Here is a 16,677-nt window from a genome sequence, read left to right on the forward strand (position 1 = left end):
TGTAATGTGGTATGTCATATCCTGTGTTCTAATGTGGTATGTCCTGTCCTGTGTTCTAATGTGGTATGTCATGTCCTGTCCTTTGTTCTAATGTGGTATGTCCTGTCCTGTGTTCTAATGTGGTATGTCCTGTCCTGTGTTCTAATGTGGTATGTCCTGTGTTCTAATGTGGTATGTCCTGTCCTGTGTTCTAATGTGGTATGTCATGTCCTGTCCTGTGTTCTAATGTGGTATGTCCTGTCCTTTGTTCTAATGTGGTATGTCCTGTCCTGTGTTCTAATGTGGTATGTCCTGTGTTCTAATGTGGTATTTCCTATCCTGTGTTCTAATGTGGTATGTCCTATCCTGTGTTCTAATGTGTCCTGTCCTGTGTTCTAATGTGGTATGTCCTATCCTGTGTTCTAATGTGGTATGACCTGTCCTGTGTTCTAATGTGGTATGTCCTGTCCTGTGTTCTAATGTGGTATGTCCTGTCCTGTGTCCTAATGTGGTATGTCCTGTCCTTTGTTCTAATGTGGTATGTCCTGTCCTGTGTTCTAATGTGGTATGTCCTGTCCTGTGTTCTAATGTGGTATGTCCTGTGTTCTAATGTGGTATGTCCTGTGTTCTAATGTGGTATGCCCTGTCCTGTGTTCTAATGTGGTATGTCCTGTGTTCTAATGTGGTATGTCCTGTGTTCTAATGTGGTATGTCCTGTGTTCTAATGTGGTATGTCCTGTGTTCTAATGTGGTATGTCCTGTCCTGTGTTCTAATGTGGTATGTCCTGTCCTGTGTTCTAATGTGGTATGTCCTGTCCTGTGTTCTAATGTGGTATGTCCTGTCCTGTGTTCTAATGTGGTATGTCCTATCCTGTGTTCTAATGTGGTATGTCATGTCCTGTGTTCTAATGTGGTATGTCCTATCCTGTGTTCTAATGTGGTATGTCCTGTCCTGTGTTCTAATGTGGTATGTCCTGTGTTCTAATGTGGTATGTCCTGTCCTGTGTTCTAATGTGGTATGTCCTGTGTTCTAATGTGGTATGTCCTGTGTTCTAATGTGGTATGTCCTGTGTTCTAATGTGGTATGTCCTGTCCTGTGTTCTAATGTGGTATGTCCTGTCCTGTGTTCTAATGTGGTATGTCCTGTCCTGTGTTCTAATGTGGTATGTCCTGTCCTGTGTTCTAATGTGGTATGTCCTGTCCTGTGTTCTAATGTGGTGTGTCATGTCCTGTGTTCTAATGTGGTATGTCCTGTCCTGTGTTCTAATGTGGTATGTCCTGTCCTGTGTTCTAATGTGGTATGTCCTGTCCTGTGTTCTAATGTGATGTGTCATGTCCTGTGTTCTAATGTGGTATGTCCTGTGTTCTAATGTGGTATGTCCTGTCCTGTGTTCTAATGTGGTATGTCATGTGTTCTAATGTGGTATGTCCTGTCCTGTGTTCTAATGTGGTATGTCCTGTCCTGTGTTCTAATGTGGTATGTCCTGTCCTGTGTTCTAATGTGGTATGTCCTGTCCTGTGTTCTAATGTGGTATGTCCTGTGTTCTAATGTGGTATGTCCTGTCCTGTGTTGTAATGTGGTATGTCATATCCTGTGTTCTAATGTGGTATGTCCTGTCCTGTGTTCTAATGTGGTATGTCATGTCCTGTCCTTTGTTCTAATGTGGTATGTCCTGTCCTGTGTTCTAATGTGGTATGTCCTGTCCTGTGTTCTAATGTGGTATGTCCTGTGTTCTAATGTGGTATGTCCTGTCCTGTGTTCTAATGTGGTATGTCATGTCCTGTCCTGTGTTGTAATGTGGTATGTCCTGTCCTTTGTTCTAATGTGGTATGTCCTGTCCTGTGTTCTAATGTGGTATGTCCTGTGTTCTAATGTGGTATTTCCTATCCTGTGTTCTAATGTGGTATGTCCTATCCTGTGTTCTAATGTGTCCTGTCCTGTGTTCTAATGTGGTATGTCCTATCCTGTGTTCTAATGTGGTATGACCTGTCCTGTGTTCTAATGTGGTATGTCCTGTCCTGTGTTCTAATGTGGTATGTCCTGTCCTGTGTCCTAATGTGGTATGTCCTGTCCTTTGTTCTAATGTGGTATGTCCTGTCCTGTGTTCTAATGTGGTATGTCCTGTCCTGTGTTCTAATGTGGTATGTCCTGTGTTCTAATGTGGTATGTCCTGTGTTCTAATGTGGTATGCCCTGTCCTGTGTTCTAATGTGGTATGTTCTGTGTTCTAATGTGGTATGTCCTGTGTTCTAATGTGGTATGTCCTGTGTTCTAATGTGGTATGTCCTGTGTTCTAATGGGGTATGTCCTGTCCTGTGTTCTAATGTGGTATGTCCTGTCCTGTGTTCTAATGTGGTATGTCCTGTCCTGTGTTCTAATGTGGTATGTCCTGTCCTGTGTTCTAATGTGGTATGTCCTATCCTGTGTTCTAATGTGGTATGTCATGTCCTGTGTTCTAATGTGGTATGTCCTATCCTGTGTTCTAATGTGGTATGTCCTGTCCTGTGTTCTAATGTGGTATGTCCTGTGTTCTAATGTGGTATGTCCTGTGTTCTAATGTGGTATGTCCTGTGTTCTAATGTGGTATGTCCTGTCCTGTGTTCTAATGTGGTATGTCCTGTGTTCTAATGTGGTATGTCCTGTGTTCTAATGTGGTATGTCCTGTGTTCTAATGTGGTATGTCCTGTCCTGTGTTCTAATGTGGTATGTCCTGTCCTGTGTTCTAATGTGGTATGTCCTGTCCTGTGTTCTAATGTGGTATGTCCTGTCCTGTGTTCTAATGTGGTATGTCCTGTCCTGTGTTCTAATGTGGTGTGTCATGTCCTGTGTTCTAATGTGGTATGTCCTGTCCTGTGTTCTAATGTGGTATGTCCTGTCCTGTGTTCTAATGTGGTATGTCCTGTCCTGTGTTCTAATGTGATGTGTCATGTCCTGTGTTCTAATGTGGTGGTATGTCCTGTCCTGTGTTCTAATGTGGTATGTCCTGTCCTGTGTTCTAATGTGGTATGTCCTGTCCTGTGTTCTAATGTGGTATGTCCTGTCCTGTGTTCTAATGTGGTATGTCCTATCCTGTGTTCTAATGTGGTATGTCCTGTCCTGTGTTCTAATGTGGTATGTCCTGTCCTGTGTTCTAATGTGGTATGTCCTGTCCTGTGTTCTAATGTGGTATGTCCTGTCCTGTGTTCTAATGTGGTATGTCCTGTGTTCTAATGTGGTATGTCCTGTGTGTTCTAATGTGGTATGTCCTGTCCTGTGTTCTAATGTGGTATGTCCTGTCCTGTGTTCTAATGTGGTATGTCCTGTCCTGTGTTCTAATGTGGTATGTCCTGTCCTGTGTTCTAATGTGGTATGTCCTGTCCTGTGTTCTAATGTGGTATGTCCTGTCCTGTGTTCTAATGTGGTATGTCCTGTCCTGTGTTCTAATGTGGTATGTCCTGTCCTGTGTTGTAATGTGGTATGTCATATCCTGTGTTCTAATGTGGTATGTCCTGTCCTGTGTTCTAATGTGGTATGTCATGTCCTGTCCTTTGTTCTAATGTGATATGTCCTGTCCTGTGTTCTAATGTGGTATGTTCTGTCCTGTGTTCTAATGTGGTATGTCCTGTGTTCTAATGTGGTATGTCCTGTCCTGTGTTCTAATGTGGTATGTCATGTCCTGTGTTCTAATGTGGTATGTCCTGTCCTTTGTTCTAATGTGGTATGTCCTTTCCTGTGTTCTAATGTGGTATGTCCTGTGTTCTAATGTGGTATTTCCTATCCTGTGTTCTAATGTGGTATGTCCTATCCTGTGTTCTAATGTGTCCTGTCCTGTGTTCTAATGTGGTATGTCCTATCCTGTGTTCTAATGTGGTATGTCCTGTCCTGTGTTCTAATGTGGTATGTCCTGTCCTGTGTTCTAATGTGGTATGTCATGTCCTGTGTTCTAATGTGGTATGTCCTGTCCTGTGTTCTAATGTGGTATGTCATGTCCTGTGTTCTAATTTGGTATGTCATATCCTGTGTTCTAATGTGGTATTTCATATCCTGTGTTCTAATGTGGCATGTCCTGTCCTGTGTTCTAATTTGGTATGTCATATCCTGTGTTGTAATGTGGTATGTCCTGTCCTGTGTTCTAATGTGGTATGTCCTGTCCTGTGTTGTAATGTGGTATGTCCTGTCCTGTGTTCTAATGTGGTATGTCCTGTCCTGTGTTCTAATGTGGTATGTCCTGTCCTGTGTTCTAATGTGGTGTGTCATGTCCTGTGTTCTAATGTGGTATGTCCTGTCCTGTGTTCTAATGTGGTATGTCCTGTCCTGTGTTCTAATGTGGTATGTCCTGTCCTGTGTTCTAATGTGATGTGTCATGTCCTGTGTTCTAGTGTGGTATGTCCTGTGTTCTAATGTGGTATGTCCTGTCCTGTGTTCTAATGTGGTATGTCATGTGTTCTAATGTGGTATGTCCTGTCCTGTGTTCTAATGTGGTATGTCCTGTCCTGTGTTCTAATGTGGTATGTCCTGTCCTGTGTTCTAATGTGGTATGTCCTGTCCTGTGTTCTAATGTGGTATGTCCTGTCCTGTGTTCTAATGTGGTATGTCCTGTCCTGTGTTCTAATGTGGTATGTCCTGTCCTGTGTTCTAATGTGGTATGTCCTGTCCTGTGTTGTAATGTGGTATGTCATATCCTGTGTTCTAATGTGGTATGTCCTGTCCTGTGTTCTAATGTGGTATGTCATGTCCTGTCCTTTGTTCTAATGTGGTATGTCCTGTCCTGTGTTCTAATGTGGTATGTCCTGTCCTGTGTTCTAATGTGGTATGTCCTGTGTTCTAATGTGGTATGTCCTGTCCTGTGTTCTAATGTGGTATGTCATGTCCTGTCCTGTGTTCTAATGTGGTATGTCCTGTCCTTTGTTCTAATGTGGTATGTCCTGTCCTGTGTTCTAATGTGGTATGTCCTGTGTTCTAATGTGGTATTTCCTATCCTGTGTTCTAATGTGGTATGTCCTATCCTGTGTTCTAATGTGTCCTGTCCTGTGTTCTAATGTGGTATGTCCTATCCTGTGTTCTAATGTGGTATGACCTGTCCTGTGTTCTAATGTGGTATGTCCTGTCCTGTGTTCTAATGTGGTATGTCCTGTCCTGTGTCCTAATGTGGTATGTCCTGTCCTTTGTTCTAATGTGGTATGTCCTGTCCTGTGTTCTAATGTGGTATGTCCTGTCCTGTGTTCTAATGTGGTATGTCCTGTGTTCTAATGTGGTATGTCCTGTGTTCTAATGTGGTATGCCCTGTCCTGTGTTCTAATGTGGTATGTTCTGTGTTCTAATGTGGTATGTCCTGTGTTCTAATGTGGTATGTCCTGTGTTCTAATGTGGTATGTCCTGTGTTCTAATGGGGTATGTCCTGTCCTGTGTTCTAATGTGGTATGTCCTGTCCTGTGTTCTAATGTGGTATGTCCTGTCCTGTGTTCTAATGTGGTATGTCCTGTCCTGTGTTCTAATGTGGTATGTCCTATCCTGTGTTCTAATGTGGTATGTCATGTCCTGTGTTCTAATGTGGTATGTCCTATCCTGTGTTCTAATGTGGTATGTCCTGTCCTGTGTTCTAATGTGGTATGTCCTGTGTTCTAATGTGGTATGTCCTGTGTTCTAATGTGGTATGTCCTGTCCTGTGTTCTAATGTGGTATGTCCTGTGTTCTAATGTGGTATGTCCTGTGTTCTAATGTGGTATGTCCTGTCCTGTGTTCTAATGTGGTGTGTCATGTCCTGTGTTCTAATGTGGTATGTCCTGTGTTCTAATGTGGTATGTCCTGTCCTGTGTTCTAATGTGGTATGTCCTGTCCTGTGTTCTAATGTGGTATGTCCTGTCCTGTGTTCTAATGTGGTATGTCCTGTCCTGTGTTCTAATGTGGTATGTCCTGTCCTGTGTTCTAATGTGGTATGTCCTGTCCTGTGTTCTAATGTGGTATGTCCTGTCCTGTGTTGTAATGTGGTATGTCATATCCTGTGTTCTAATGTGGTATGTCCTGTCCTGTGTTCTAATGTGGTATGTCATGTCCTGTCCTTTGTTCTAATGTGATATGTCCTGTCCTGTGTTCTAATGTGGTATGTTCTGTCCTGTGTTCTAATGTGGTATGTCCTGTGTTCTAATGTGGTATGTCCTGTCCTGTGTTCTAATGTGGTATGTCATGTCCTGTGTTCTAATGTGGTATGTCCTGTCCTTTGTTCTAATGTGGTATGTCCTTTCCTGTGTTCTAATGTGGTATGTCCTGTGTTCTAATGTGGTATTTCCTATCCTGTGTTCTAATGTGGTATGTCCTATCCTGTGTTCTAATGTGTCCTGTCCTGTGTTCTAATGTGGTATGTCCTATCCTGTGTTCTAATGTGGTATGTCCTGTCCTGTGTTCTAATGTGGTATGTCCTGTCCTGTGTTCTAATGTGGTATGTCATGTCCTGTGTTCTAATGTGGTATGTCCTGTCCTGTGTTCTAATGTGGTATGTCATGTCCTGTGTTCTAATTTGGTATGTCATATCCTGTGTTCTAATGTGGTATTTCATATCCTGTGTTCTAATGTGGCATGTCCTGTCCTGTGTTCTAATTTGGTATGTCATATCCTGTGTTGTAATGTGGTATGTCCTGTCCTGTGTTCTAATGTGGTATGTCCTGTCCTGTGTTGTAATGTGGTATGTCCTGTCCTGTGTTCTAATGTGGTATGTCCTGTCCTGTGTTCTAATGTGGTATGTCCTGTCCTGTGTTCTAATGTGGTGTGTCATGTCCTGTGTTCTAATGTGGTATGTCCTGTCCTGTGTTCTAATGTGGTATGTCCTGTCCTGTGTTCTAATGTGGTATGTCCTGTCCTGTGTTCTAATGTGATGTGTCATGTCCTGTGTTCTAGTGTGGTATGTCCTGTGTTCTAATGTGGTATGTCCTGTCCTGTGTTCTAATGTGGTATGTCATGTGTTCTAATGTGGTATGTCCTGTCCTGTGTTCTAATGTGGTATGTCCTGTCCTGTGTTCTAATGTGGTATGTCCTGTCCTGTGTTCTAATGTGGTATGTCCTGTCCTGTGTTCTAATGTGGTATGTCCTGTCCTGTGTTCTAATGTGGTATGTCCTGTCCTGTGTTCTAATGTGGTATGTCCTGTCCTGTGTTCTAATGTGGTATGTCCTGTCCTGTGTTGTAATGTGGTATGTCATATCCTGTGTTCTAATGTGGTATGTCCTGTCCTGTGTTCTAATGTGGTATGTCATGTCCTGTCCTTTGTTCTAATGTGGTATGTCCTGTCCTGTGTTCTAATGTGGTATGTCCTGTCCTGTGTTCTAATGTGGTATGTCCTGTGTTCTAATGTGGTATGTCCTGTCCTGTGTTCTAATGTGGTATGTCATGTCCTGTCCTGTGTTCTAATGTGGTATGTCCTGTCCTTTGTTCTAATGTGGTATGTCCTGTCCTGTGTTCTAATGTGGTATGTCCTGTGTTCTAATGTGGTATTTCCTATCCTGTGTTCTAATGTGGTATGTCCTATCCTGTGTTCTAATGTGTCCTGTCCTGTGTTCTAATGTGGTATGTCCTATCCTGTGTTCTAATGTGGTATGACCTGTCCTGTGTTCTAATGTGGTATGTCCTGTCCTGTGTTCTAATGTGGTATGTCCTGTCCTGTGTCCTAATGTGGTATGTCCTGTCCTTTGTTCTAATGTGGTATGTCCTGTCCTGTGTTCTAATGTGGTATGTCCTGTCCTGTGTTCTAATGTGGTATGTCCTGTGTTCTAATGTGGTATGTCCTGTGTTCTAATGTGGTATGCCCTGTCCTGTGTTCTAATGTGGTATGTTCTGTGTTCTAATGTGGTATGTCCTGTGTTCTAATGTGGTATGTCCTGTGTTCTAATGTGGTATGTCCTGTGTTCTAATGGGGTATGTCCTGTCCTGTGTTCTAATGTGGTATGTCCTGTCCTGTGTTCTAATGTGGTATGTCCTGTCCTGTGTTCTAATGTGGTATGTCCTGTCCTGTGTTCTAATGTGGTATGTCCTATCCTGTGTTCTAATGTGGTATGTCATGTCCTGTGTTCTAATGTGGTATGTCCTATCCTGTGTTCTAATGTGGTATGTCCTGTCCTGTGTTCTAATGTGGTATGTCCTGTGTTCTAATGTGGTATGTCCTGTGTTCTAATGTGGTATGTCCTGTCCTGTGTTCTAATGTGGTATGTCCTGTGTTCTAATGTGGTATGTCCTGTGTTCTAATGTGGTATGTCCTGTCCTGTGTTCTAATGTGGTGTGTCATGTCCTGTGTTCTAATGTGGTATGTCCTGTCCTGTGTTCTAATGTGGTATGTCCTGTCCTGTGTTCTAATGTGGTATGTCCTGTCCTGTGTTCTAATGTGATGTGTCATGTCCTGTGTTCTAATGTGGTATGTCCTGTGTTCTAATGTGGTATGTCCTGTCCTGTGTTCTAATGTGGTATGTCATGTGTTCTAATGTGGTATGTCCTGTCCTGTGTTCTAATGTGGTATGTCCTATCCTGTGTTCTAATGTGGTATGTCATGTCCTGTGTTCTAATGTGGTATGTCCTATCCTGTGTTCTAATGTGGTATGTCCTGTCCTGTGTTCTAATGTGGTATGTCCTGTGTTCTAATGTGGTATGTCCTGTGTTCTAATGTGGTATGTCCTGTCCTGTGTTCTAATGTGGTATGTCCTGTGTTCTAATGTGGTATGTCCTGTCCTGTGTTCTAATGTGGTATGTCCTGTCCTGTGTTCTAATGTGGTATGTCCTGTCCTGTGTTCTAATGTGGTATGTCCTGTCCTGTGTTCTAATGTGGTATGTCCTGTCCTGTGTTCTAATGTGGTATGTCCTGTCCTGTGTTCTAATGTGGTATGTCCTGTCCTTTGTTCTAATGTGGTATGTCCTTTCCTGTGTTCTAATGTGGTATGTCCTGTGTTCTAATGTGGTATTTCCTATCCTGTGTTCTAATGTGGTATGTCCTATCCTGTGTTCTAATGTGTCCTGTCCTGTGTTCTAATGTGGTATGTCATATCCTGTGTTCTAATGTGGTATGTCCTGTCCTGTGTTCTAATGTGGTATGTCATGTCCTGTCCTTTGTTCTAATGTGGTATGTCCTGTCCTGTGTTCTAATGTGGTATGTTCTGTCCTGTGTTCTAATGTGGTATGTCCTGTGTTCTAATGTGGTATGTCCTGTCCTGTGTTCTAATGTGGTATGTCATGTCCTGTGTTCTAATGTGGTATGTCCTGTCCTTTGTTCTAATGTGGTATGTCCTTTCCTGTGTTCTAATGTGGTATGTCCTGTGTTCTAATGTGGTATTTCCTATCCTGTGTTCTAATGTGGTATGTCCTATCCTGTGTTCTAATGTGTCCTGTCCTGTGTTCTAATGTGGTATGTCCTATCCTGTGTTCTAATGTGGTATGTCCTGTCCTGTGTTCTAATGTGGTATGTCCTGTCCTGTGTTCTAATGTGGTATGTCATGTCCTGTGTTCTAATGTGGTATGTCCTGTCCTGTGTTCTAATGTGGTATGTCATGTCCTGTGTTCTAATTTGGTATGTCATATCCTGTGTTCTAATGTGGTATTTCATATCCTGTGTTCTAATGTGGCATGTCCTGTCCTGTGTTCTAATTTGGTATGTCATATCCTGTGTTGTAATGTGGTATGTCCTGTCCTGTGTTCTAATGTGGTATGTCCTGTCCTGTGTTGTAATGTGGTATGTCCTGTCCTGTGTTCTAATGTGTCCTGTCCTGTGTTCTAATGTGGTATGTCCTGTCCTGTGTTCTAATGTCGTATGTCCTGTCCTGTGTTCTAATGTGGTATGTCCTGTCCTGTGTTCTAATGTGGTATGTCCTGTCCTGTGTTCTAATGTGGTATGTCCTGTCCTGTGTTGTAATGTGGTATGTCCTGTCCTGTGTTCTAATGTCGTATGTCCTGTCCTGTGTTGTAATGTGGTATGTCCTGTCCTGTGTTCTAATGTGGTATGTCCTGTCCTGTGTCCTGTCCTGTGTTGTAATGTGTTATGTCCTGTCCTGTGTCCTCTCCTCTCAGAGTGGTCTGACTCCTCTCCACCTGGCAGCTCAGGACGACAAGGTCAACGTAGCTGAGGTGCTGGTTAACCAGGGGGCCACTGTTGACCCAGAGACTAAGGTACACACACACACGTACACATGTTCAACTCTGGTCTGACAGCCGTGTAGGTCGGCTGGTCCCTCCTGAAACCTCACTGCAGAACACTAATTGAGAAACACAACAGAGAGAGCAGAAGGTCTAGAAACCCAGAGAGGGACCAGGAGGACTAGAAACCCAGAGAGAGACCAGGAGGACTAGAAACCCAGAGAGAGACCAGAAGGTCTAGAAACCCAGAGAGAGACCAGAAGGTCTAGAAACCCAGAGAGAGACCAGGAGGACTAGAAACTCAGAGAGAGAGACCAGAAGGTCTACAAACCCAGAAAGGAGAGACCAGGAGGACTAGAAACCCAGAGAGGAGAGACCAGGAGGACTAGAAACCCAGAGAGGAGAGACCAGGAGGACTAGAAACCCAGAGAGGAGAGACTAGGAGGACTAGAAACCCAGAGAGGAGAGACCAGAAGGTCTAGAAACCCAGAGAGGAGAGAGAGACCAGAAGGTCTAGAAACCCAGAGAGAGAGACCAAAGAGAGGGAGAGAGAGAGAGAGAGACCCCAGAGAGAGAAAGACCAGAGAGATGAGAGAGAAGGACCAGAGAGATGAGAGATAAGGACCAGAGAGACGAGAGAGAGGCCACTGTTCCTAGGCCTTCATTGTAAATAAGAAGTTGTTCTTAACTGACTTGCCTAGTTAAATAAAGTTTAAATAAAAATGTTTTTTTAAATTCACTACTACACTACAACAGTACTCTACAACACTACAGTACTACGCTGAAACTCTACAACAGTATTCTGAAACACTGAATTACTACAACACTGAATCACTACTACACAGAAACACTACAACACTGAATGACTGCAACACTGAAACTCTACAACACTGAAACACTACAATACTGAAACACTACAACACTGAAACACTACTACACTGAAACACTACAACACTGAATCACTACACCACTGAATCACTACTACACTGAAACACTACAACACTGAATGACTGCAACGCTGAAACTCTACAACACTGAAACACTACAATACTGAAACACTACAACACTGAAACACTACTACACTGAAACACTACAACACTACAACACTGAATCACTACAACACTGAATCACTACTACACTGAAACACTACTACACAGAAACACTACAACACTGAATCACTACAACACTGAAACACTACAACTGTACTCTACAACACTACTTTTTTTATTTTATTTCACCTTTATTTAACCAGGTAGGCTAGTTGAGAACAAGTTCTCATTTACAACTGCGACCTGGCCAAGATAAGGCATAGCAGTGTGAACAGACAACACAGAGTTACACATGGAGTAAACAATTAACAAGTCAATAACACAGTAGAAAAAAGGGGAGTCTATATACATTGTGTGCAAAAGGCATGAGAAGGTAGGCGAATAATTACAATTATGCAGATTAACACTGGAGTGATAAATGATCAGATGGTCATGTACAGGTAGAGATATTGGTGTGCAAAAGAGCAGAAAAGTAAATAAATAAAAACAGTATGGGAATGAGGTAGGTGAAAATGGGTGGGCTATTTACCAATAGACTATGTACAGCTGCAGCGATTGGTTAGCTGCTCAGATAGCTGATGTTTGAAGTTGGTGAGGGAGATAAAAGTCTCCAACTTCAGCGATTTTTGCAGTTCTTTCCAGTCACAGGCAGCAGAGAACTGGAACGAAAGGCGGCCAAATGAGGTGTTGGCTTTAGGGATGATCAGTGAGATACACCTGCTGGAGCGAGTGCTACGGATGGGTGTTGCCATCGTGACCAGTGAACTGAGATAAGGCGGAGCTTTACCTAGCAAGGACTTGTAGATGACCTGGAGCCAGTGGGTCTGGCGACGAATATGTAGCGAGGGCCAGCCGACTAGAGCATACAAGTCGCAGTGGTGGGTGGTATAAGGTGCTTTAGTGACAAAACGGATGGCACTGTGATAGACTGCATCCAGTTTGCTGAGTAGAGTGTTGGAAGCCATTTTGTAGATGACATCGCCGAAGTCGAGGATCGGTAACTACAACACTGAAACACTACAACACTACACTACAACACTACAATACAACACTGAAACACTATAACTGAAACACTACAAACACTACAATACAACACTACAATGCAACACTGAAACACTACAACTGTACTCTACAACACTACAACAGTACACTACAACACTGAAACACTACACCACTGAAACACTACAACACTGAAACACTACAACACTGAAACACAACAACACTGAATCACTACAACACTGAATCACTACTACACTGAAACCCTACAATACAACACTACAATACAACACTACAATACAACACTGAAACACTACAACTGTACTCTACAACACTACAATACAACACTGAAACACTACAACACTGAAACACTACAACTGTACTCTACAACACTACAATACAACACTGAAACACTACAACACTGAAACACTACAACTGTACTCTACAACACTACAATACAACACTGTACAATGCAACAGTGAAACACTACATCACTACACTACAACACTACAATACAACACTGAAACACTACAACTGTACTCTACAACACTGAAACACTACAACACTACAACACTGAAACACTACATCACTACACTACAACAGTACACTACAACACTGAAACACTACAACACTACAACACTGAAACACTACACTACAACACTACAATACAACACTGAAACACTATAACTGTACTCTACAACACTACACTACAACACTGTACACTACAGCACTGAAACACTACAACACTACAATACAACACTGAAACACTACAACACTACAATACAACACTGAAACACTACAACTGTACAACACTACAACAGTACACTACAACACTGAAACACTACAACAGTACACTACAACACAGTACACTACAACAGTACACTTCAACACTGAAACACGACAACTCTAACAAGCTCTGCTATCTACATACAGACCTGACTATAACACTACAACAACATTAACTCACTAAATGCCGTATCCATTCTGCTATAATCTAGGTCAGCACGCATCAAACAGTTTTTTGAATCAACATGCTTGAAGGTTTCAGAATGTCTCCTGAAACCATTGAACATGATTGTGAATGTAGCTTTAGAAGTGGCTTCCCAGGCATACCACTTGATTTCTGTTTCCCTAGACGGGATACACTAGTGGTCACATCAGGCATACCACTTGATTTCTGTTTCCCTAGACGGGATACACTAGTGGTCACATCAGGCATACCACTTGATTTCTGTTTCTGTTTCCCTAGACGGGATACACTAGTGGTCACATCAGGCATACCACTTGATTTCTGTTTCCCTAGACGAGATACACTAGTGGTCACACCAGGCAATACATTTGATTTCTGTTTCTGTTTCCCTAGACGGGATACACTAGTGGTCACACCAGGCAATACACTTGATTTCTGTTTCTGTTTCCCTAGACGGGATACACTAGTGGTCACATCAGGCATACCACTTGATTTCTGTTTCCCTAGACGGGATACACTAGTGGTCACACCAGGCAATACATTTGATTTCTGTTTCTGTTTCCCTAGACGGGATACACTAGTGGTCACACCAGGCAATACACTTGATTTCTGTTTCTGTTTCCCTAGACGGGATACACTAGTGGTCACACCAGGCAATACACTTGATTTCTGTTTCTGTTTCCCTAGACGGGATACACTAGTGGTCACATCAGGCATACCACTTGATTTCTGTTTCCCTAGACGGGATACACTAGTGGTCACACCAGGCAATACATTTGATTTCTGTTTCTGTTTCCCTAGACGGGATACACTAGTGGTCACACCAGGCAATACACTTGATTTCTGTTTCTGTTTCCCTAGACGGGATACACTAGTGGTCACATCAGGCATAACACTTGATTTCTGTTTCCCTAGATGGGATACACCAGTGGTCACACCAGGCATAACACTTGATTTATGTTTCTGTTTCCCTAGATGGGATACACTAGTGGTCACACCAGGCATAACACTTGATTTCTGTTTCCCTAGATGGGATACACTAGTGGTCACACCAGGCATAACACTTGATTTCTGTTTCTGTTTCCCTAGATGGGATACACTAGTGGTCACACCAGGCATAACACTTGATTTCTGTTACCCTAGATGGGATACACCAGTGGTCACACCAGGCATAACACTTGATTTATGTTTCTGTTTCCCTAGATGGGATACACTAGTGGTCACACCAGGCATAACACTTGATTTCTGTTTCCCTAGATGGGATACACTAGTGGTCACACCAGGCATAACACTTGATTTCTGTTTCTGTTTCCCTAGATGGGATACACTAGTGGTCACACCAGGCATAACACTTGATTTCTGTTTCTGTTTCCCTAGATGGGATACACTAGTGGTCACACCAGGCATAACACTTGATTTCTGGTTCCCTAGATGGGATACACTAGTGGTCACACCAGGCATAACACTTGATTTCTGTTTCCCTAGATGGGATACACTAGTGGTCACACCAGGCATAACACTTGATTTCTGTTTCCCTAGATGGGATACACTAGTGGTCACACCAGGCATAACACTTGATTTCTGTTTCCCTAGATGGGTTTCACTGGTGGTCACATCAGGCATAACACTTGATTTCTGTTTCCCTAGACGGGATACACTAGTGGTCACACCAGGCATAACACTTGATTTCTGTTTCCCTAGATGGGATACACTCCGCTGCATGTGGCGTGTCACTATGGAAACGTGAAGATGGTCAACTTCCTGCTAAAGAACCAGGCCAAGATCAACGCCAAAACCAAGGTTAGGCTCCCCTCCAGATTGAACATATCTATATAGATGTTAATGTTTGATTTATGGGATAGGAGTCAGGGGTCACAGGTTAGGCTCCCCTCCAGATTTAACATTTCTATATACAATAGATGTTGATGGTTGTAGGTGTGGGTGTTGAAGTGGGTATGTGTTGGTATGTTTAATTAAAGAGGTGTGTCTGACCTCTCCTCCTCCCCCTTCAGAACGGATACACCCCCCTCCATCAGGCGGCCCAGCAAGGCCACACCCACATCATCAACCTACTGCTGCAGCACGGAGCCTCTCCCAACCAAGTCACTGTGGTGAGAACACACACTCCTGCTGCAGCACAGAGCCTCTCCCAACCAAGTCACTGTGGTGAGAACACACACTCCTGCTGCAGCACAGAGCCTCTCCCAACCAAGTCACTGTGGTGAGAACACACACTCCTGCTGCAGCACAGAGCCTCTCCCAACCAAGTCACTGTGGTGAGAACACACACTCCTGCTGCAGCACAGAGCCTCTCCCAACCAAGTCACTGTGGTGAGAACACACACTCCTGCTGCAGCACAGACTCTCCCCAAATGAGCTGACTGTGGTGAGCACAGGATTCTGGGAGACATTGACATTACCCAGTGCCCCCACAGCTGGGACTGCACAGTGAAATACACAGTCACCAACACTATCTCATACACAGTAGGCTGTCATTAGCATGCACTATAACAGTCACATCACAAACACACAGTGTTCCATCTATTGTCTTTGGTAGTATAAACAGTAGATACTGACACATGAGGATGGGTTAGGGGTTAGGGGTCACAGTAATAGTAATATCTGACTGTCTTTAACAGAATGGTAACACAGCCCTGTCCAGGAGGCTGGGTTAGGGGTTAGAGGTCACAGTAATAGTAATATCTGACTGTCTTTAACAGAATGGTAACACAGCCCTGTCCAGGAGGCTGGGTTAGGGGTTAGGGGTTAGGGGTCACAGTAATAGTAATATCTGACTGTCTTTAACAGAATGGTAACACAGCCCTGTCCAGGAGGCTGGGTTAGGGGTCAAGGGTTAGGGGTTAGGGGTCACAGTAATAGTAATATCTGACTGTCTTTAACAGAATGGTAACACAGCCCTGTCCATAGCCAGGAGGCTGGGTTAGAGGTTAGGGGTCACAGTAATAGTAATATCTGACTGTCTTTAACAGAATGGTAACACAGCCCTGTTCAGGAGGCTGGGTTAGGGGTCAAGGGTTAGGGGTCACAGTGATAGTAATATCTGACTGTCTTTAACAGAATGGTAACACAGCCCTGTCCAGGAGGCTGGGTTAGGGGTTAGAGGTCACAGTAATAGTAATATCTGACTGTCTTTAACAGAATGGTAACACAGCCCTGTTCAGGAGGCTGGGTTAGGGGTTAGGGGTCACAGTAATAGTAATATCTGACTGTCTTTAACAGAATGGTAACACAGCCCTGTCCATAGCCAGGAGGCTGGGGTACATCTCTGTAGTGGATACTCTGAAGGTCGTCACTGAGGAAACACAGACCACTTTGGTGAGACCAGGAGATACTGTTCTTACTAAGTTAGTGTATGAAACAGCTGAACTGTGTTAACTAAAACCTTCTAAAAACACCATGAGAAATACAGTAGCCTGCATATCTAAATACGTATCTGTTGTCTTACAGTTATCCACATGTAAAATAGCGTTCTTTGTTTGTTAACGACTCATTAGAATGTTTGTACCCTTTCTAGACGGTGACCGAGAAACATAAGATGAACGTTCCAGAAACCATGAACGAGGTTCTGGACATGTCAGATG

At 43.3% G+C, this 16,677-nt stretch overlaps 1 protein-coding gene across 1 annotated transcript in view; it reads left to right on the forward strand.

Moving 5' to 3' along the window:
* The window catches only part of LOC139381245 (ankyrin-3-like), a 201,276-nt gene that overhangs the window by 91,170 nt on the left and 93,429 nt on the right, over positions 1 to 16,677 (forward strand). Inside the window, exons 19-23 of the mRNA XM_071124721.1 lie at positions 9,995 to 10,093; positions 14,777 to 14,875; positions 15,088 to 15,186; positions 16,316 to 16,411; positions 16,611 to 16,677. The exon at positions 16,611 to 16,677 is cut by the window's right edge and continues 6 nt beyond it. Coding sequence (XP_070980822.1) covers positions 9,995 to 10,093; positions 14,777 to 14,875; positions 15,088 to 15,186; positions 16,316 to 16,411; positions 16,611 to 16,677 — 460 coding nt within the window. The remainder of the gene's footprint in view (positions 1 to 9,994; positions 10,094 to 14,776; positions 14,876 to 15,087; positions 15,187 to 16,315; positions 16,412 to 16,610) is intronic.

The sequence above is a fragment of the Oncorhynchus clarkii genome, chromosome 23, assembly GCF_045791955.1.
Source record: "Oncorhynchus clarkii lewisi isolate Uvic-CL-2024 chromosome 23, UVic_Ocla_1.0, whole genome shotgun sequence".
Lineage (NCBI taxonomy): Eukaryota > Metazoa > Chordata > Actinopteri > Salmoniformes > Salmonidae > Oncorhynchus > Oncorhynchus clarkii.